This window comes from Panulirus ornatus, chromosome 26 (assembly GCF_036320965.1).
Source record: "Panulirus ornatus isolate Po-2019 chromosome 26, ASM3632096v1, whole genome shotgun sequence".
Taxonomy (NCBI): domain Eukaryota; kingdom Metazoa; phylum Arthropoda; class Malacostraca; order Decapoda; family Palinuridae; genus Panulirus; species Panulirus ornatus.
In genome coordinates, this window is record NC_092249.1 from 4,979,536 (window position 1) to 5,000,943 (window position 21,408).

The 21,408-nt window shown below is 38.3% G+C and overlaps 1 protein-coding gene across 3 annotated transcripts in view; it reads left to right on the forward strand.

Moving 5' to 3' along the window:
• The window catches only part of LOC139757416 (uncharacterized), a 79,351-nt gene that overhangs the window by 23,351 nt on the left and 34,592 nt on the right, over positions 1–21,408 (forward strand). For all 3 annotated transcript variants that reach the window (XM_071677898.1, XM_071677899.1, XM_071677900.1), the window contains 9 exons: positions 101–249; positions 2,975–3,203; positions 5,854–5,946; positions 8,406–8,549; positions 10,779–10,857; positions 13,807–13,937; positions 15,625–15,831; positions 19,632–19,760; positions 21,149–21,331. In XM_071677898.1, coding sequence (XP_071533999.1) covers positions 101–249; positions 2,975–3,203; positions 5,854–5,946; positions 8,406–8,549; positions 10,779–10,857; positions 13,807–13,937; positions 15,625–15,831; positions 19,632–19,760; positions 21,149–21,331 — 1,344 coding nt within the window. The remainder of the gene's footprint in view (positions 1–100; positions 250–2,974; positions 3,204–5,853; positions 5,947–8,405; positions 8,550–10,778; positions 10,858–13,806; positions 13,938–15,624; positions 15,832–19,631; positions 19,761–21,148; positions 21,332–21,408) is intronic.

Here is a 21,408-nt window from a genome sequence, read left to right on the forward strand (position 1 = left end):
AGAATATACTGCTCGAGAGATAGGAAACATATAGGGGATACCCCTAATTGAAAGGGGATACTAAGAAATTTGGTGTGTATCAATCTTTTTGTGTTGGCAGCTTACTCAGAGTGATGTGGTTACGTTGATGACCAGGCTGGGTAAACCTGATCGTTGGTCAGCCACAAACATTGCTGACCTGGGCCCCATTGCTATGCGGTTACCAATCTGTCTTGATAAGATTGAGAACAAGACTGCCCTCATGAAGATGTAAGTATTTACAGAAATGTATTCAAGGAGCTTTAAGTACATGCAATAAGGTAGGGAAAGAGTGAGAGTGTTTGTGATTGTATGAAAAAGTAATTAGGTGTTTGTGATTGTATGAAAAAGTAATTAAGTGTTTGTGACTGTATGAAAAACTAAGTACGGTCTCTGTAAATAAAATCCAGTGATTACTGTTTAACATAGGCTTTCATGTGTAAGGTTTTATTTGCAGTACTTATTCCACTACTCACTTATGGCAGCATAGTTAAGTCTTAGGTGTCAGGTGACACAATTTGCTGCTTCAGTTACGCAACCGTACTGAAAGTCGAGTGATGCAACTTTTGCTCTCTTGCCCTAGTGTTTTGTGATATTTTTGCTATTTCTGTTCCATGTGATACTTTTTCTGTATCAGCAACTCACCAAGGATCCTAAAAAGTATACCATACATACTCTTCTACAGTCATTCACCATATTTTGCAGGGCTGAGATGTATCTAACAAGAGGTCATGATTCAAAAATTGTCTTCTATACAAATCCAGCAAACTCTCCCAACTTCTCTCTCATTCTCTTATGTTCCATCTACTTTTAACATTACTTTTACGTGCTTTCCTTTGGTGAGGAAGAATAACATTACAGGAGAAACCATTGTGTTGGCCAGATAATGGTAGCAAGCATGGTGGTCAGAAACAGTGGAAAGGTAGACTGTTGTGTTTGAGTAATATGCTGTTTATGAGGAAGATAGAATGATACAGCATTTTGAAATGGAATAAGAAAACAGAAAAGTAAGGTAAATTGTTTGGAGAAGATGCAGAAGAGCTCTGTAGTTAAATGTTATTAGATTGACATTTTGAGGAAGCCCCTAAGATTATCAATAAAAGATACAAAACTCTTGGTATGAACAAAGAGAAGTGACATGAATGAGTATGTTTGAGATAAGTGTGGAAAAAAAAAGAAAATGTCTTGGGAAATGAAAAATGGTGATGTTCATTGGATGAATTTAGTAATTGGTGTGATGCTGTAGGACAACAATGTGATATGGTGCATATTCTTGTGCAGTGCTGAAAGAATGAAGCAAAGCAATTCTGTAGTGTTAGGCAGATGCAGTTATGATAGCACTGCATGTATCATGAGGAGTAAGATGAATAAAACAGACTTTTTAAGTAACTGTGGATTAAATCATACCTAAAGATTAATGCTGGAAATAGGCAAGGATGCATATGTTACTATGTTTGTCATGCGTGTTTTGCTAGTGGAGTGGGAGTGGTTGTTACTGACAATGAAAGGAGGGACTAAAAGTAAGGGTTCAAATGAAAATAAGGAAAAGTGTTATTGGAAGTATTGCAGTGTAAGAAATGTGTACGAAAACAATTTGCACTTGAATGCAGATCAAACCAATATGTTTTGCTTGTGAATAAGAAGTCAGAATATGAAATAAAGAGATAACAAGAAAGTTAGTAACTGTGGGTGTTTGTGCAATAGATTCAGTAGTGATGATAAACCAAAAGGTAATGTATTAGAGCCATTGTTGAAACCCATGAAAATTAATGAAACTTGAAGGATAATATTGAACTGATGTGTAGACTACTAATTTTAATAAGCTTTGCTGCCAAATCAGGTTTAAGCTGCTCTGATTTTGACCCATGAAGCATGGGCCTTTGAGAGTTCAGGCAGATGAGTCAGGTGTTGCAAATGGATAGGGTGAAAAATAAGGTATTAACAGTACTACCCACTTAGATACTGGGAGAGTCAGTGACAACTACAGAGTAAGCCAGCACTTCAGTTGTTGTCAAACTGAACTCCTTTGACCCTCGTAGTTGTGTTTCTTTTCTGACTCATCCATACATGGAACTGCTGACTTTCTCCACAAACATACAGTCTCTCTTTGTCACAAATAATACTTGACAGCACTTAACTCATACAACTCCTTCTTCCTAACACTAAGACTTTTTTTTGTGGTGAGTGCTATGTGCTAGCCCAGCCTTTTGGCAAAATGGTACGAGCAATAGTTCGAAGTAGTAGGTTGGAACATTAGTAGGCGCATTAGGAGCTAGTAGTTGTTCAGTAAATGCTTAGAAGTGGCACTGGAGTTCACCAATTACAGAGACTCTTTTGCCATGGCCACCCCCTTGGTTGGAATTCCCGAAGGGAATGGGCATCAGAGATATAGACAGAAAAATAAGGGTATTGAGAAGGAGGCAGTGTGATATGAAGGGTCTGGTTGATAAAGTAAATGCTAGATGAATGTGAGAAAAGTTTGGTTGTGCATAAAATAGATGAGATTTTATTGAATTTACTATATGTAAATAGGCACAGAGGAAGACCAAAATTAAGTTTAAGGGTGTGAAAAAGCATATATCAGAAAAGCATCATTGTGGATGATAATTATTTATTGATGGATTGTGGCAGCCAACTTATTGTTTCATGGGAACAGACATTAGGGATGTAAGTGTTTTAAGTAATTAATGCACCCAAGAATGTGCCTGAATAGCCATGTTTTTAGCATATGTTATCACCTTTAAGACAGATAAAGATTTGTCAGGAATGAGTAAAAGTGAAAGAGTAAGGAATAACTTGATTTTATTGATTGTGATAGAATTAGGGTGGTAAATGATCAGGACGCAACCCAGCACAGAAGTGGAGAATGATTTTAATGAAAAAGCAGCTCATATGCCAAAATAGTATTGATGGGAAAGTAAATATCTCATAAGTAACTTGGTTACCCCTCATACAGGAAGCAGATCATCAAAGACTGCCAGAAGCCAAAACCACTTCCATCCTGTCCTGAAGAAAGTGACCTGCAGGAAGCAAACAGGGCAGTCTACCGGAAAACTCATGGAGCTATCTCATCATGGAACACTGCTAATTTGACAGATATTGGGGGTTTGGCCAACCTCATGGATGATGTCATCAATAATGTTGGTGATGAATTCGTCAGGGATGCTAAGAATGATATAATCAAGGTAATTAGGCATAACATTCATGCAGCCCCATAAAAACGGACATCCACAAATTAGTACACATATTAGTTGGTACTGTATCCACATTTGCAAAGCTCCTAAACTCATTAATAAACAGGTAAACATGTATACATGTGGGGTGAAATGACCATAGCCTTTAAAATTTTAAAACAGATCAATGATGTGGACAGTGAACAGTTCTTCAAAAGATGTAGAAATAACAAATAACATGAAATCAGGAAAAAAATATTAAAACAGATATGAAGAAGTAATTTTACATTTTAACTGTGGATGAGAGAGCTTGGGAAGCGAGTCAGTTGTTGTTCGCTGATGATACAGCACTGGTGGCTGATTCATGTGAGAAACTGCAGAAGCTGGTGACTGAGTTTGGTAAAGTGTGTGAAAGAAGAAAGTTAAGAGTAAATGTGAATAAGAGCAAGGTTATTAGGTACAGTAGGGTTGAGGGTCAAGTCAATTGGGAGGTAAGTTTGAATGGAGAAAAACTGGAGGAAGTAAAGTGTTTTAGATATCTGGGAGTGGATCTGGCAGCGGATGGAACCATGGAAGCGGAAGTGAATCATAGGGTGGGGGAGGGGGCGAAAATCCTGGGAGCCTTGAAGAACGTTTGGAAGTCGAGAACATTATCTCGGAAAGTAAAAATGGGTATGTTTGAAGGAATAGTGGTTCCAACAATGTTGTATGGTTGCGAGGCGTGGGCTATGGATAGAGTTGTGCGGAGGAGGGTGGATGTGCTGGAAATGAGATGTTTGAGGACAGTGTGTGGTGTGAGGTGGTTTGATCAAGTAAGTAATGTAAGGGTAAGAGAGATGTGTGGTAATAAAAAGGGTGTGGTTGAGAGAGCAGAAGAGGGTGTTTTGAAATGGTTTGGGCACATGGAGAGAATGAGTGAGGAAAGATTGACCAACAGGATATATGTGTCGGAGGTGGAGGGAACGAGGAGAAGTGGGAGACCAAATTGGAGGTGGAAAGATGGAGTGAAAAAGATTTTGAGTGATCGGGGCCTGAACATGCAGGAGGGTGAAAGGCGGGCAAGGAATAGAGTGAATTGGATTGATGTGGTATACCGGGGTTGACGTGCTGTCAGTGGATTGAATCAGGGCATGTGAAGCGTCTGGGGTAAACCATGGAAAGTTGTGTGGGGCCTGGATGTGGAAAGGGAGCTGTGGTTTCGGGCATTATTGCATGACAGCTAGAGACTGAGTGTGAATGAATGGGGCCTTTGTTGTCTTTTCCTAGCGTTACCTCGCACACATGAGGGGGGAGGGGGATGGTATTCCATGTGTGGCGAGGTGGCGATGGGAATGAATAAAGGCAGACAGTGTGAATTGTGTGCATGGGTATATATGTATGTGTCTGTGTGTGTATATATATGTGTACATTAAGATGTATAGGTATGTATATTTGCGTGTGTGGACGTGTATGTATATACATGTGTATGGGGGTGGGTTGGGCCATTTCTTTCGTCTGTTTCCTTGCGCTACCTCGCAAACACGGGAGACAGCGACAAAGCAAAATAAATAAATATATAAACTGTGATGGATAAACTGGATAGGATATGTAGAATATTAAAAATTTACAGAAATTTAAAAAGTTGTAAAAAAAATAGAGAATGGTCAAGAGATGAGGCCCCATTGTTTAAAATTCCCTCCATGTTGAGTACAAATAGGTAACTGACTACATCAAACCCTTAACCCTAAAACATCAAAGCACCCATTGGACTTTGGTATGGCTGTTAGGTTTCACTATGGTTAGTATAGGTGCTTTATCAGAGTCTGCTATTCTTTGAAAGCGATTCTGAAGTGTAGAATTATATATATATATACAATAAGGAGATGGAAGGATGGAATGAAGAAGATTTTGAGTGATCAGGGCCTGAACATGCAAGAGGGTGAAAGGTGTGCATGGGAGAGAGTGAAGTGGAATAATGTGTACTAGGGTTGACATGATATCAGTAAAATGAGCTAATGACAGACAGAGAATGGATGTGGCTTTTCTTCATCTATTCCTGGCAATACCTTGCTAATGCTGGATATGGCGATCAAAGATGAAAAAATATTGTAAATAGCATTATAGACATGTTCAAATGTGTATGGATAGTACCTATAGATAATAGTAAATGTTATAAGTGAATTTGTATCACGAGGCTCACTCGTCCACTGTACCTCCTTCATACCCCATCCCTCCAATTCCTTTACAAGTGAATTTATGTCATAACTTCCGCACTTTACCATAGCCATCTTAGTTAACATACTCATTTGTATACATCCTTTAACATTTTATTTTTAATGTGAATAGTGATATCACTATTGAATATCTATCATGTGGTAAATAGTTCTTCATAAGGTATAAGACCATACTTATCAGGGGTCATGATCAGAAGCTGGGAAGGAGGTTTGTAAGGGCAGAGGATGGTTGGAATGGTCTGAGCAAGTAAATGGTGATTGCTTTTTGATTACAAAGATTTAAAAGTTTTTGATATAGAAGCACCACAGAAGGGGCTCCACAATTGTCAGTTTCTCTCCTCCTAATGTAAAAGTAGGTAATTATAGATAAGTAATTATACACAAGTTACAAAAGCTGTGAAGAAATACTTCTGTAATAACAGAATAGTAGATTCATCATCTTCCTACAGTTGACGTTTGGAAAGGAGGAGTCCAGCACAGCTAATGCTTGGAAGAAGATGCTCTGCAGGGCAGAGGGGTGCCACTCCATGGGCAAAAATGAAGTAAGTCAAGAATTTCACTTTACTTGTCATGAAGACTTATGTTACATATAGCTTTTATGAACTGTAATTTGTAATTATGAGTATTTGAGAGAAATGAAAAGGGTCTGGAGAGAATAAGTGAGAATGGTTGACGAGGATTTATGTGTCAGAAGTGGAGGGGACGAGGAAATAGGGGAGACCAAATTGGAGGTGGTAGGATGGAGTGAATACTATTTTGTGAGTCTGCAAAAAAAATTGATATTTTCTCTCTCATAGATTCTTAAAGTACTGACATAATAATCAACTTTGAGCTTCATCACAAATTACTTTCCTTAAGTTTCTTAAATAAGTCAACTTTCTTTGCAATTCAGAGCAAAGTATGCTAACAGTTTTTATAATAAGAACACTAGGGGCTGCTTGGTGGTCATTTGAATACATTATAATTACATATGCAGGACAGAATTATGAAAAAATGCAAATCACATGCCTCAGAATGGTGCAGTGTCTGCTAAGCAATTGAAGTGGCCATTACAAACACTTACATTATTTTTATTTAGAATTGGTATGTTGAAACCATTTTTTTAAGTCCTGGATTGCAAGACTGCCCCTGTATTTTCCATGTAGTTTTGTTCATTGTATTCTCTTGTATTAAGGCTTCCAAAATTACATTAAACTTTGCACAGTATGGGTTATTTATGTCAACATTCTTCTTTATATTTGCATCTTACTCTGAAATAGATTTATTGATAATTACAAGACCAGTTTTTCTGAAAGACCTTTCTAAAGGTTTTTGCAGCCTAAGGCTGCACAGCATCCAGTAATAGGGAGTTGTAGACTCCTCTGGAGTGAGAATTCCTTTGACGAGACCGTGCTTCCATTGATATAACCTCTCGAAAGGAGACTTTTCACTCAAGGTGCAACCGTGAGTAGGTGGGTTCCTTATTCTTTTATCATTATTCTCACTCCTTACTAGTTCATCATTTTCATTGTCTTCTATTAGGAGATGATTTTCTCTGTACCTCTTCTTATCTTTTTCTTTTCTGATTTTTCTTATATCTTCTTCATGTCATCTGGTTTTATTTCAGTTTCATTGGCATTATTGAAGGGATTTTTACATTTTTTTACTTCTTTGTCATCACTCTCTTTCATTTGTATTACATTAATTTGTTTATCATTACTCTTCATCCATTATTATGGTGTTTGCTATATTTTGTCTTGTTCTTGAAAAATATACTTCACAAATGAATAATAGTCATCTGTTGTTATATCCCTCATTATGTAAGCAGTCTTGTACTCCTTGCTTCCTTGCTCTCAATTTATATTTCATCTTGGGAATAATGCTAAAATTTTATTTTACCTTGTAGCACATGCTCTATGTGTAGTTGAAAGATGGTTCTTAAATTTTCTTGGTCACTGTAACACATGCTTTTTGGATACATGTGATTTTTTTTCTCTGCATATGCTATTGCATTTCTTGTTCATCTAAACTTTTATGTTTTTTTGTATGTACAGTTCTCTTGGCTGTAGCATCCAGATAGTTTAGCTACCTCAGGGATATTGCTGTATTTGGCGAGTATCTCATAGAGATCTTGCATAGTATAGCTGGACATAAGTGGATAGATGAAATGGAAAAGAAAATGATGATATGAGACAGATAGATGATATGAAGTAATCTTTCGAAAGGTGCATGGATGAGTGCATGATGTTATGGTCATGTAGAATGTATAGCAGATGATAGGCTGGTCAAGGAAATATAAATCATGGATGAGATAGATGTATGCAGTAAGAAAATTGATCAGGGTTAGGGATGTTTGGAAGCAGTGGATGCATTTTATGTATGGAGGTGGTGTGAGTGGAGACAAATCCAACTTGAAGGAAAAACTTAGTGTATAAATCATGGATGAAATGGATGTATGCAGTAAGAAAATTGATCAGGGTTAGGGATGTTTGGAAGCAGTGGATACATTTTATGTATGGAGGTGGTGTGAGTGGAGACACAAATCCGACTTGAAGGAAAAACTTAGTGTATAAGGTATAAAATAAAAAGCACTTTATTGTAAAAGTGTTGCAGTCCATGTTTCATTTTATCACTGTGGGAATAGGTTGAAGATGTTTATGAGGGATTTCAGAAGCTGAATGTTCTTGATACACCCCATGGTATTAGGAATGAATAAAGGTGATTGATAGATGGATGCATAAAGTACATCAGCAATAAAATATACTACACAGGTAAGTGAGGATATAAAATTTTGCTACACAGTTGGGACAGATTGGAAAGTTGTTAATGATTTACTTGAAGCAAGAACACTTAACCAGGTTTGCAAAACTTTTTTCTGAGGAAAAACTCTTACTAGTTCCTAACATTAGTATTCACCTTGGATCCCTGAACCATAATCACATACCCACTATTATGTCTTTCAGCGTAGCAGTATATTTATGTATTGTAAATAAGTGCCATGACTTCATAACTATGCTTCAAGGCCAAAACATGGTATGATGGCTTGGGCAACTTGAAGAAATATGTGATGCCTAGTGACCTGTCTGCAGCTGCATTGGAGGATGCCAGCCTCAAGTCTGAACTCATTGCTAATGCTAAGGACATGAGTGATAACATCAAGGCAAAGGTAAGCTCTGTGATAGTGTTGAGATAAGAAATAAGGTTTATGGGAAAGTAACTGGGGAAGGATGGAGTTCATGTGGTGCATATGAGGAAAAACTCTGGAAGAATGAAAATGATAGATCTTGATCATAAGAACAGAAGAGTGCTTTATGGACATTTTGGGAATCTGACCATCCTTAGAGGATGTGAGAAAGACTCCTTGGGAGGTTTCTGAGAAAGGAGGTTGCCTAGAGAAGTAGAAATGCTTTGAAGATGTTAAGGAGGATCTCTCTAGAAGGAGAAAAGGGATGTGGAAGAGATACAAAAATCAGAGGTAGAGGTAGATACTGGCTCTCTATAGGAACAGATTCTTTAGAACTATCAGAGACATTCATAAGAACAGTGGGTTAGTTTCATATGGATACATATTCTCTTACATTCATTCACTTACAAGTATATACACATTCATTGACGTACGAGTATATACTTCCAAACAAAACAAAACTATTCCATAAATTTATGGGAGTAAATTGTTAAATGAAAACTTACTTTTAGAGAAATACTATTAGGTGTTAAGTATCTTTGAAGAAAGCGAGAATATAAAGTCTAACTAGTTTAAAGCTTTTATATATCTTTTTCATACAACTTAAGAAGCACTGAATTACCAGTTGGTTCTAATGCATTACAAATTTCATAAAATCAGTAAACTGAAAAGCAAAGTATCAGGCTGAAGACTCAGAGGATTGTTTGCAGAAACAGAAGAGGAAATATGTAATGGGCATAAAGCTACATATTAAAGTATTTTCATACTTGACAACATTTTAACACCAATATTAACAAGATTAGATGAGAAAAATACCATGGGAAACATTGATTCTGTTAGACAAGATATGAATATGCTCTTGAGGGTTTTAGATCCATATTAGGCACATGTCCTCAATAGTGAACTCTCATCTTGTTACCTCAAGAAGTTTCCTACAACACTAAACAGGTCACTTGAAATCTCATTAAGAAACTTCATCAAAAAGGAATCAGTACCAAGGGAGTGAAAGAAAATATGCCTGCTTTTAAGAAAGGAGATAGGGAAAATGAACTGAATGGCCAGCTAGTATCTGTGTTAAGTTTAGTTCGTAAATATTGGAAATTTATTTTTTTCATCATACTTGATTACCGTTTCCTGCGTCAGCGAGGTAGCACCAGGAAACAGATGAAGAATGGCCCATCCACTCGTATACACATATAGATATATATAAACGCCCATACACACAGACATATACATATAAACATAAGTACATACATACATATACATACACATACACAGACATATACATATATACACATGTACATATTCATAACTTGCTTGCCTTCATCCATTCATGGCACTACTCCACAACACAAGAAACAGCATTGCTACCTCCTGCTTCGGCAAGGCAGTGCCAGGAAAACAGACAAGAAAGGCCACATTTGTTCACACTCAGTTTCTAGATGTCATTTGTAATGCACTGAAATGACAGCTCCCTATCCACATCCAGGCACCACAGACCTTTCCATGGTTTACTGCAGACATTTCACATGCCCTAGTTAAGTAATAGGGGAATTGGAGAAGAATATTACCAAAAAATATAATGAATGACTTTGACAAAGGAGATATTGCCAACGTGAGAGACATATCAGATTTAGAGGGAAGATATGTATAATGATATGTACATAGGTGGGTGGATTGTGTGCTCTTGGACAACCAAAAACCTCTTACAGGCAAGCATTAATAGGGAGAACACAGTGAATGAATTGAAAGATAGGTAAAAAGAAAGTTACTTAAAAGGAAAGAAACAAAACTTCTCATCATAGATTGATTCTCAAATTAGTTTAGAGTTGTTAATAGCCTCCTGGAGGTTTTAGTCATGGTTCCAGTGCTGCTCATGCTCTATGTGAAACTTTCCAGAAAGACTGCGATTATACATGAATGTGTTTGAATGCTGATGAAACGTAAGGGAGAATTTAGTAGTCTTGTGTCATGAAAACATTCAAAGAAACCTAGACATGCTCATGCTTTGGTCAGATGGTGTCAAGTATTGTTTTATGAAAATGTGATGGGGATTTTTTAAATACTTTATTGATGTCTGTTGCCACTAATATTATGCTGGTGTGAGGTTGTGGTTGGTTGAAGGCATCTAGGTTAAGTTATGTAAAGTCTGTGAGTAATGTGGTAGTGCCATGATCATTGTACCTCTTAGTCAATTTTTATTTTTTCCAGGATTCTATGTTAGTACTGAAAGATGAATTAAAGAACAAGATCCCAGAAAACATCACCAAGGCAGAAATTGAAGCTATGGGTGTGTAGCCACTTCTTCTTGTTTACCTTATGATGGTCTCTGAGTGTAAGTTGGAATGTAAAAGACTCAGGAATAATGAATGGCTTCTTATATGTGAGCCTTGCATAGTAGATACAGTAACAATGGTGTCTTTTGTATGAACCTAGCACATATATGAGGGAATAGATTGAGAACTTGTTTTTGTCATGCAAGTCTGTCATTTCTTGCATTAGCAAGGTAGCACTAGGAGCATCATAATGGCCTCATTCACTCACATCTACTCTCGCTGTCATGAGAAACTTGTTTATGGTTAAAAAAGATAGGAGTGATTTGGTGAGTTAGTGTTACTTTCATAACCTCAAGTTTACATATTTATAAAGCTGATGGATATCAGGTATCCAAAAACATCTACCTGTCACTCCCAGATATCTGTTGCTGACCAACTGGTTATTGTGGTGGCAGGTGTATAATAGAAGCATGGGTTGAGTTCATTTTGAGTTAACTAGAGCTTATTGTTGGCATGTAATTACCAATTTGTACGGTATTTGGAGGGAGTTTTACACCCATAGAGCCTTCAAACATATCCACATCTGCTCTCCGAAATGACATTCTCTCCTTCCACAGATTTTTCATCGCTCCCAGAACCTTCGCCCCCTCCTCAACCCTGTGACTCACTTCCACTTCCATCTGCAGTTACATTTGCTACTATCGGACAATGCCTTTAATTTATGTGTGCTTTTGCATTAACATCGTCTTCATTTATTTTATTCTATTCAGTTGCCCCTCTTATCCCATAAAAGTACTTCTTTACATTTTTTTTAATGTTTCTTGCATAATTTCATGCTAAGTTTTCTAGCTGTCCTACTCCTGCCTCCTTCGAAGGGTTGTTTACCATTTATGACATCAGTCTGAATTAAAATCTTAAAGATTGTGATCATGTCATCCCTTACTCTTGTTCTCCAATGTGGGCATATTTTAGGCTTGTGACCTTTCCCTGTGACTTGGTTCTTTAATCATGTTGTTCTTGCCCTTCTCTGGACTTTCTCTATTTGCTCTTTGTACTAATTTAGGTATAGGGAAGGAGTTTGGAGTTTGCCAAAGTGGACTGTGATTTATTATGAGAGGTTACTTTCATAGTTATGTTTGGAGTAGGTGGATGGATTAGGTTTTAAGATGATTGTGGATGTGATAATACTTTTTCTTTCTGTAGGAGAGGTGTTGTCATGGATGTAGAAGTAGAAATTTGAGGTAAAAAAGTTTTGTTTTCATATGATTGAGTTAGTTACACATGAAATGGTAGGATTAACATGTTAGGTATGATGTTGGGCCGGGGCTCTGAACAGGGTGTCCTTCATGTCTTAGGGGTCTTTTTTGGGAATTTTTCTTTTTTCCATTGTGTAATTGTTTGATATTGATGGATTTGTCAATGCAGATAGTTAAGTTTGTGGATGATTCACTAATCAAATTTCAGAGCTTAGTAGGAAAGGTCTGTGGGGCCTGGATATGGATAGGGAGCTGTGGTTTTGGTGCATTACACATGACAGTTGGAGACCAAGTGTGAACGAATGTGGCCTTTTTTATCTGTTTTCCTGGCCCTACCTTGTTAACACGGGGTGGCGATGCTATTTCCTGTGGGGCAGGGTGGTACCAGGAATGGATGAAGGCAAGGAAGGATGAATATATACATGTGTATATTCCTATGAGTCCACATGGAAAATGAAACACGATAAGTTCCCAAGTGCATTTTCATGTAATAATCACATCATCAGGGGAGGCACAAGAGAGAAATATAACAGTCAGTTGATATACATCGAAGAGACAAAGCTAGGACGCCATTTGGTAAACATGTGGTTGTCTTGGACAGGTATATATATATATGCTTTGAGGGTGTCATACATGTGTTGGGTATGATGCCAAGAGTGGTTAGATGTTTGAGTGAATAGTGAGATTAGTGAGTGTTCCTCAGATTCTACTTTCTATGGTGTGAGGAAAGTCATGGATGATATTTGATGATATCCTGCAATTTTTTTTTCTCAGTGTTCTACAGATTGGATGGATTATTGAAGTTTCTTTATTGCATGTGGAAATTTTTATACTGACCACTGTCTATCATCAACTTTTTATCCCCTTTTTCTATGGTACCAGCTCCATACCATTTTTCATTTCCTTCACCTATTGCCATCTTTATCAACAAAGCCTTTTCTTGATCTTTCAAAGATATACTTTCTTCAATTTCTCCTTTTCTTTTGCTAACATCTTTTCTTGTGCTTCTTCCTTTTCCTGTCTTAAGAGTTCCTTTTTTCTTTTTTATTTCAAATATTCATGCATACCTTGCTACATTTTTAACAAATGCCCTGAATTAACTTAAGGGATAGGCTTAACCATCACTATTATCAAGCTTGATAGCCTTAAAGAACTTTAGGCTCATGAAAAACAAGTTCTGAAGCCCGCAAGCCTTAAGATGATTCTAGTTGATACGTTCACACATGCTTTTATCATTGCTTGTCCTTTATTTTTTTCATGGAAGATGAAAACCTCTCCAATATTTGATTTTTATTTTTCCAAATACGCATTTGTTTTGCTAAACACAAGAGTTGTATTAAAAGTTTCTACTTCTAAATACTTCATTAGAAATACAGAGTGCAAAGTTTCATGTATGAATTAGATGAATTAATGTAACAGAAGCATCAAATTCACCTAATGTAGAACAGAAATACAGTATTGAATTTATTTCATATTGGTCACACTGATTTCATAAAACTGGACTGAAAATTACCCACACTGAGTTACCGTGACCAAAATTAATTAGCAGCTCTTATTCCTACTTAAGTATTTAGATGAACTGAAGGCACATTTGTCACAGATCACACTTTTTCATCTCAAATAAGGAATTCTTGCTTAATACACTGATTTCATGAGACAGCTTTAGAGACAGAGTTATTCATGGGTTATGGATATCTGTTTTTACAGGTAGCTCACTTTTTACCAGAGCTCCAGCTTGCTTCTTGAAGAAGGCAGCAACAAGAAAGCTATTGAACACTTTGCTAAATGATGCTTCTAGGAGTATTGCCATGATGCAGGGGGCAGAATCCCTTTCCAAGGTGAGTCTTCTAGGAATAAGAAATTGGTTAACATCACCCATAGTTCTGTTAACTTTTTAGGTGTTAGGTCATGATACTAAGAATTTACTTTGCAACAAGAGCATCGCATGATTCTTTTCCTGTTTCATCAGAAGTCATATTTATGTAGGGCTCGTTGACTGGAGGGGGGACTTAACTTTGGGGCCCCTTCTTGGTCTCATAATGGTCTCCCTTCCTAAGGCATGGATGGGGAGGAACCTTAATCAGAATATACTCTTTGTATGTTATACTGCCCAAATATTCCCTACATGTCATAGAATGCTATTAAAGGGAATGGGAGGATGGGAGTTAAGAAGCCTTCCTTCTTATTTTACTTTTCCAAAAGAAGAAACAAGGGGGTCAAGTGAGGATTTTTTCTTCTAAGGCTCAGTCGCCTGTTCTTGATGCTACCTTGTTAATGCAGGAAATGGCAAATATTTTTGAAGAAATTTATTGTCTTGAAAAGATAGATCAGTTAAGATTGGTACTTTGAAAGAGATAAATATGAAATGGGAAAGACATGAGAAGGTAGAGATTTCCAAAATGGTCCACCTTGAGTTGTCTGTGGCCACACAGAAATCATGTGGCACAGCAACTTGCAGAGTATTGTATAGTCTAGCTAGTGGTAGGGGTGCACAAGCAGCCAGCTCTCTGGAGCAAAAGCCAAAGTGATGCCAATAGAAGAGGGAAAGAGATACAAAATTGCAGCATAGGGCAAGAGGGTCAGGTTTGGAAGTTATCCTGGAACAGTTTAAAAGTCAGGCCACTTTCAACTCTGTCAAGCAAGGATACTGAACTAGAACCACCCAAGATGTGAGAACAATACTCCATACAAGGACCTATCAATCATTTGTATAAACACAGCTACTGTTCAGAAGAAAAGTAGTTTTGACATGTAAACAGGACACCTAGTTTCTTAGAGGCAGGCTTAGCTATTCCCATAATACAGGTTTCCAGGAAAGAGTGGATGTTACAGTAGTGATCATAATGGTATGAATCAGTTATGTACACATAGATTATGCCTAATTGTGACCACTAGAGTATACATTCTAAGTAAATGATTATGTGAAAATTAATGTTGTTTCAAACTTTTTACATAACATCATTTATGAGATATAACTTGTGTAATTATTTGATGATGCATATAAGAGCAAATTTTGTTAAAGTTGAATTGTTTGAAAAATAATTTGTGGTACTAGTCTCAGATTTTCTCTGCCTAAAGCTGTTCTCAAGATTTAATCAGAAACATACCAAAATTTTCATAGCTACAGGATGTAATGATTGATCCTTACCAAATCCATAGACTTTTCTTTAAAAATGAAAGAAGGCTAACCCAAATATATAATTCTGAATGTAGCTTACAGCAATGCAAGTGTCAGATTTTCAAACCTTAGAAGATTCAGAACTGTTGGATGAATGAAAAGTTGAGATTTGAAAATGAAAAACTTTCTTTCCAAGCAAGGATCACTCCATGACCATGGAATGAGTGAAGCAGGCCTATCAGGCCTTTCTTACGGATTTAATCATCCTTCATTTTTGTGGGTAGGCACTTATGCTGTGTTACCCTTTTTTAAAGTTAATAACATGCTTTGCTTTCTTGTACCAGCGAGGTTATGAGAATTTATTCTATAGCATGATTGCATTTCGCTAACGATTCAGTTTCTTCCAGACAATGTCGTTAATGGATACTACCATGGATGCTGCTCTGGTCGATAATGTCCTTGATTTCTCCAAGGTACCAGAATCCCTAATGGCACACCTTAGCCCATGGCTACTTGAAAACATGAAGAAGGACCATTTAAGGAAACTTGTATTATCTTCTTCTGAGAGTGGTCACCAACTGACACCCTTTCAGATTAGTACAGTACTATCATCAGTAAGTATATTTTGTCTGCAAGTTCTTAAGGGGATTTAGTATTCAGCCACACTAAGAAAGTTCCTCTGAAATACTGTAAGTAAATTTGCTGTCTAGGATTTTTGAATGAGATAACGTATGTCAAGCTCCATTTCCTTTGAAAAAACATGATAGAGCTGATGGGACACTGTAATATAGGAGTAATTTTCTGAACTTACAACCCATGGGTAAGCAGAATTGTCTGAGCTTATTCCTCAGTGACAGTGTAGAATTGATACTCTGTCATGTACAGGTGCATAACTAACTATCCTTGGGAAGTGGGAGACATATGAGAAATTTTAGCATGTTCTTAAAATCTTATACCATCATTGCCTGTTTCCAAATGTGTTACAAATGAATATAGACTTTAAAAAATGAACTTCATTGAAAATGTTATGAATATGCTATAGATAACTCCAGCATAACTTATTCACAAAATTTTAAATTTTTGTTAAGATTATGGTGACTAGATTTCTAGATTTTCTTGGGCTCCTTACAGCATCTTAGTAAAGCAGTTGAAATACTGTACTTAAAATTACAAAATTATATGTTAAGATCAGTATTCTTTATAATTTTCCTCTTTATATCATATTTCATTCTTTCACAAACCCATAAAATGATAAGTAATAGAATATTAGCAAGGCAGCAGGTTTGGATGGTATTGCAGTGGAATTTATTAAAAAAGGGGAAGACTGTATTGTTGACTGGTTGGTAAGGTTATTTAATGTATGTATGACTCATGGTGAGGTGCCTGAGGACTAGCGGAATGCTCGCATAGTGCCATTGTACAAAGGCAAAGAGTGAGTGCTCAAATTACAGAGGTATGAATTTGTTGAGTATTCCTGGGAAATTATATGGGAGGGTATTGATTGAGGGGGTGAAGGCATGTACAGAGCATCAGATTGGGGAAGAGCAGTGTGGTTTCAGAAGTGGTAGAGGATGTGTGGATCAGATGTTTGCTTTGAAAAATGTATGCAAGAAATACTTAGAAAAGCAAATGGATTTGTATGTAGCATTTATGGATCTGGAGAAGGCATATGATAGAGTTGATAGAGATGCTCTGTGGAAGGTATTAAGAATATATGGTGTGGGAGGTAAGTTGTTAGAAGCAGTGAGAAGTTTTTATCGAGGATGTAAGGCATGTGTACATGTAGGAAGAGAGGAAAGTGATTGGTTCTCAGTGAATGTGGCTTTGCGGCAGGGGTGTGTGATGTCTCCATGGTTGTTTAATTTGTTTATGGATGGGGTTGTTAGGGAGGTGAATGCAAGAGTTTTGGAAAGGGGCAAGTATGCTGTCTGTTGTGGATGAGAGAGCTTGGGAAGTGAGTCAGTTGTCCACTGATAATACGGCACTGGTGGCTGATTCGTGTGAGAAACTGCAGAAGATGGTGACTGACTTTGGTAAAGTGTGTGAAAGAAGAAAGCTGAGAGTAAATGTGAATAAGAGCAAGGAAATTAGGTACAATAGGGTTGAGGAACAAGTCAATTGGGAGGTAAGTTTGAATGGAGAAAAACTGGAGGAAGTGGAGTGTTGTAGATGGAACCATGGAAGCATAAGTTAATCATAGGGTGGGGGAGGGGGCAAAAGTTCTGGGAGCATTGAAAAATGTGTGGAAGTCGAGAACGTTATCTTGGAAAGCAAAAATGGGTATGTTTGAAGGAATAGTGGTTCCAACAATGTTATTGGTTGCGAGGTGTGGGCTATAGGTAGAGTTGTGCGGAGGAGGGGGGATGTGCTAGAAATTAGATGTTTGAGGACAATATGTGGTGTGAGGTGGTTTGATCGAGTAAGTAATGAAAGGGTAAGAGAGATGTGTGATAATAAAAAGAGTGTGGTTGAGAGAGCAGAAGAGGGTGTTTTGAAATGGTTTGGTCACATGGAGAGAAGGAGTGAGGAAAGATTGACAAAGGATATGTTTCAGAGGTGGAGGGAACGAGGAGAAGTGGGAGACCAAATTGGAGGTGGAAAGATGGAGTGAAAAAGATTTTGAGTGATCAGGGCCTGAACATGCAGGAGGGTGAAAGGCAGGCAAGGAATAGAGTGAATTGGATCGATGTGGTATACTGGGGTTGACGTGCTGTCAGTGGATTGAATCAGGGCATGTGAAGCGTTTGGGGTAAACCATGGAAAGTTGTGTGGGGCCTGGATGTGGAAAGGGAGCTGTGGTTTCGGGCATTATTGCGTGACAGCTAGAGACTGAGTGTGAACAAATGGGGCCTTTGTTGTCTTTTCCTAGCGCTACCTCGCACACATGAGGGGGGAGGGGGATGGTATTACATGTGTGGCGAGGTGGCGATGGGAATGAATAAAGGCAGACAGTGTGCATTGTGTGCATGGGTATATATGTATGTGTCTGTGTGTGTATATATATGTGTACATTGAGATGTATAGGTATATATATTTGCGTGTGTGGACGTGTATGTATATACATGTGTATGGGGGTGGGTGGGGCCATTTCTTTCGTCTGTTTCCTTGCGCAACCTCGCAAACGCGGGAAACAGCGACAAAGCAAAGTAGAATAGAATAGATGATACAGCGCTGGTGGCTGATTCATGTGAGAAACTGCAGAAGCTGGTGACTGAGTTTGGTAAAGTGTGTGAAAGAAGAAAGTTAAGAGTAAATGTGAATAAGAGCAAGGTTATTAGGTACAGTAGGGTTGAGGGTCAAGTCAATTGGGAGGTAAGTTTGAATGGAGAAAAACTGGAGGAAGTGAAGTGTTTTAGATATCTGGGAGTGGATCTGGCAGCAGATGGAACCATGGAAGCGGAAGTGAATCATAGGGTGGGGGAGGGGGCGAAAATCCTGGGAGCCTTGAAGAATGTGTGGAAGTCGAGAACATTATCTCGGAAAGCAAAAATGGGTGTTTGAAGGAATAGTGGTTCCAACAATGTTGTATGGTTGCGAGGCGTGGGCTATGGATAGAGTTGTGCGGAGGAGGGTGGATGTGCTGGAAATGAGATGTTTGAGGACAATGTGTGGTGTGAGGTGGTTTGATCGAGTAAGTAATGTAAGGGTAAGAGAGATGTGTGGAAATAAAAAGAGCGTGGTTGAGAGAGCAGAAGAGGGTGTTTTGAAATGGTTTGGGCACATGGAGAGAATGAGTGAGGAAAGATTGACCAAGAGGATATATGTGTCGGAGGTGGAGGGAACGAGGAGAAGAGGGAGACCAAATTGGAGGTGGAAAGATGGAGTGAAAAAGATTTTGTGTGATCGGGGCCTGAACATGCAGGAGGGTGAAAGGCGTGCAAGGAATAGAGTGAATTGGATCGATATGGTATACCGGGGTTGACGTGCTGTCAGTGGATTGAATCAGGGCATGTGAAGCGTCTGGGGTAAACCATGGAAAGTTGTGTGGGGCCTGGATGTGGAAAGGGAGCTGTGGTTTCGGGCATTATTGCATGACAGCTGGAGACTGAGTGTGAACGAATGGGGCCTTTGTTGTCTTTTCCTAGTGCTACCTCGCACACATGAGGGGGGAGGGGGATGGTATTTCATGTGTGGCGAGGTGGCGATGGGAATGAATAGGGGCAGACAGTGTGAATTGTGTGCATGGGTATATATGTATGTGTCTGTGTGTGTATATATATGTGTACATTGAGATATATAGGTATGTATATTTGCGTGTGTGTGTGTACATTGTGTATGTGGGTGGGTTGGGCCATTCTTTCGTGTGTTTCCTTGCGCTACCTCGCTAACGCGGGAGACAGCAACAAAGTGTGATAAAAATAGATAAATATGATAATGATAACAATGATGCATCAAGGCTACTCTGTGATTCTAGTTTTCAGCACGTGAAACCAGTGAATTTCCACCGATTATCAAGGAGTACCTGCCTACCTCAAAACTGAGAGACCTCTCTAAAGACCATTTGGCTGAGTTGTTACCTGATATGTCTACCAACTCCCTACCAGTGAGTACCTAAGTATTCTTCTCCAGAACAATAGCTTAAGAATGCTAGCAGTTTGTAGCTTGTTGTGATGGTACACATTCATGGATGTACACATTTTATAGCATACACCACTGCTCACATATATGGATGCAATCCTCTTTTAAGCTGACCCCATACATACACACACATCCATAGATGAATACCTGGTGCAGCATACAACTGTAAGTATATCCCTGGTTGCAACTTTCTTGTGGCTTACACCTTCACAAATGTGTTCCCAAACCTTTTACAAGTTAAATCAGGATACATCACTGGACATACAAATCTCTTGTCACCAACACTAGCATATATCCCTGATGTCCATTCCCTCCGGGAACTCCCATCAAGGAGATGTCCACAGCAAAAGTCTCCACTTATCCCTGTCCTTACATGCCTTCTTTGTATACACCATTCCACTTAATGTTCTCCCATCTCTTTCCCTCCAGTACAAGTCCACTTTGTTTCTCCATGTCACAGTTGGTCTTCCTCTTACACCAATTCCTATTATCATACTATCATAGTCTCACACATATTCATTGCAAGTAGATAGTAAAGCTCAAAAGAGAGAGAACTGTCTCAGCAAAAGACCTCAAATAGCAGAAGAGCACACGAATGTGCTGTAGAAGAGACAGGTGGCATAACAGCCAGCCAGCCAGCATTTGAAAGAGAGCAAGGAATAAATATAGCATGCAAGGAAGAGCAAAGAAACTTTGGAGAAATGTTGTGGCCAAGGCAGGAGATTACATAGAACTTTTTCATAAGCTTTTTATCAGTAGATTTTTGATTAAAGAATAACTAATCAAGCTAAGAGCCTAATAGGTTGATGAAAAATATGCTATGAGCTAAATGAAAAGTGCAAAAGTGTTTTCATAGTGGAATGCACTGTCGTATCAACACCCGAGAGAATGGATAGGAAAGAATCTCAGAAAGTATTGAAACTGCTTGAAAAGACATAAGCAGACTATTAAAGGGCCTTGACCCACAAGAGGCACACAGTTTTAATGAAGTCTTAATTTGAAATTGAACAAAGTATGTAGTGATTTTGATGTCCACACACCTTTAATACCTTACAATGTTCCTTTGAGATCCCAGAACTCTCTCTCTCTCTCTCTCTCTCTCTCTCTCTCTCTCTCTCTCTCTCTCTCTCTCTCTCACCAATGAAAAATGTCATTATTTTAGGTCTACCCGCCTTGTCACTGGAATGACAAGGGGAAGATTTTGCAGATGACTCTTCATTTTGAAAGTGGGAAATAGCTTTTGAATTACACTTGCCTCTCTCTCTCTCTCTCTCTCTCTCTCTCTCTCTCTCTTATAATTAATTGAGTAAAGGATCATAAGTATTCATACTATTACCCATTGTCTGTCAACAGTGCTTCATGGGGGCAAAGATGGCATTTGGGAATAAGGAGATCATCACCCCTGATGAGCTGACTGAAGGCATAGAATTCCTTCCCTGTATGAGTGCTGATGATGCAGAGAAGATTGCCCCCGACGACCTTTTTAAAGCCTTTATGGTTATTTCAAAGTCAGGCAAACCTCTCTCCAAGCCTGCAGTAAGTGCTTCCTTATTTATTTATGCTGATGTGCTTATTTATATTGCTTCAGTTACTCATTTTTTGTTTACCTCATT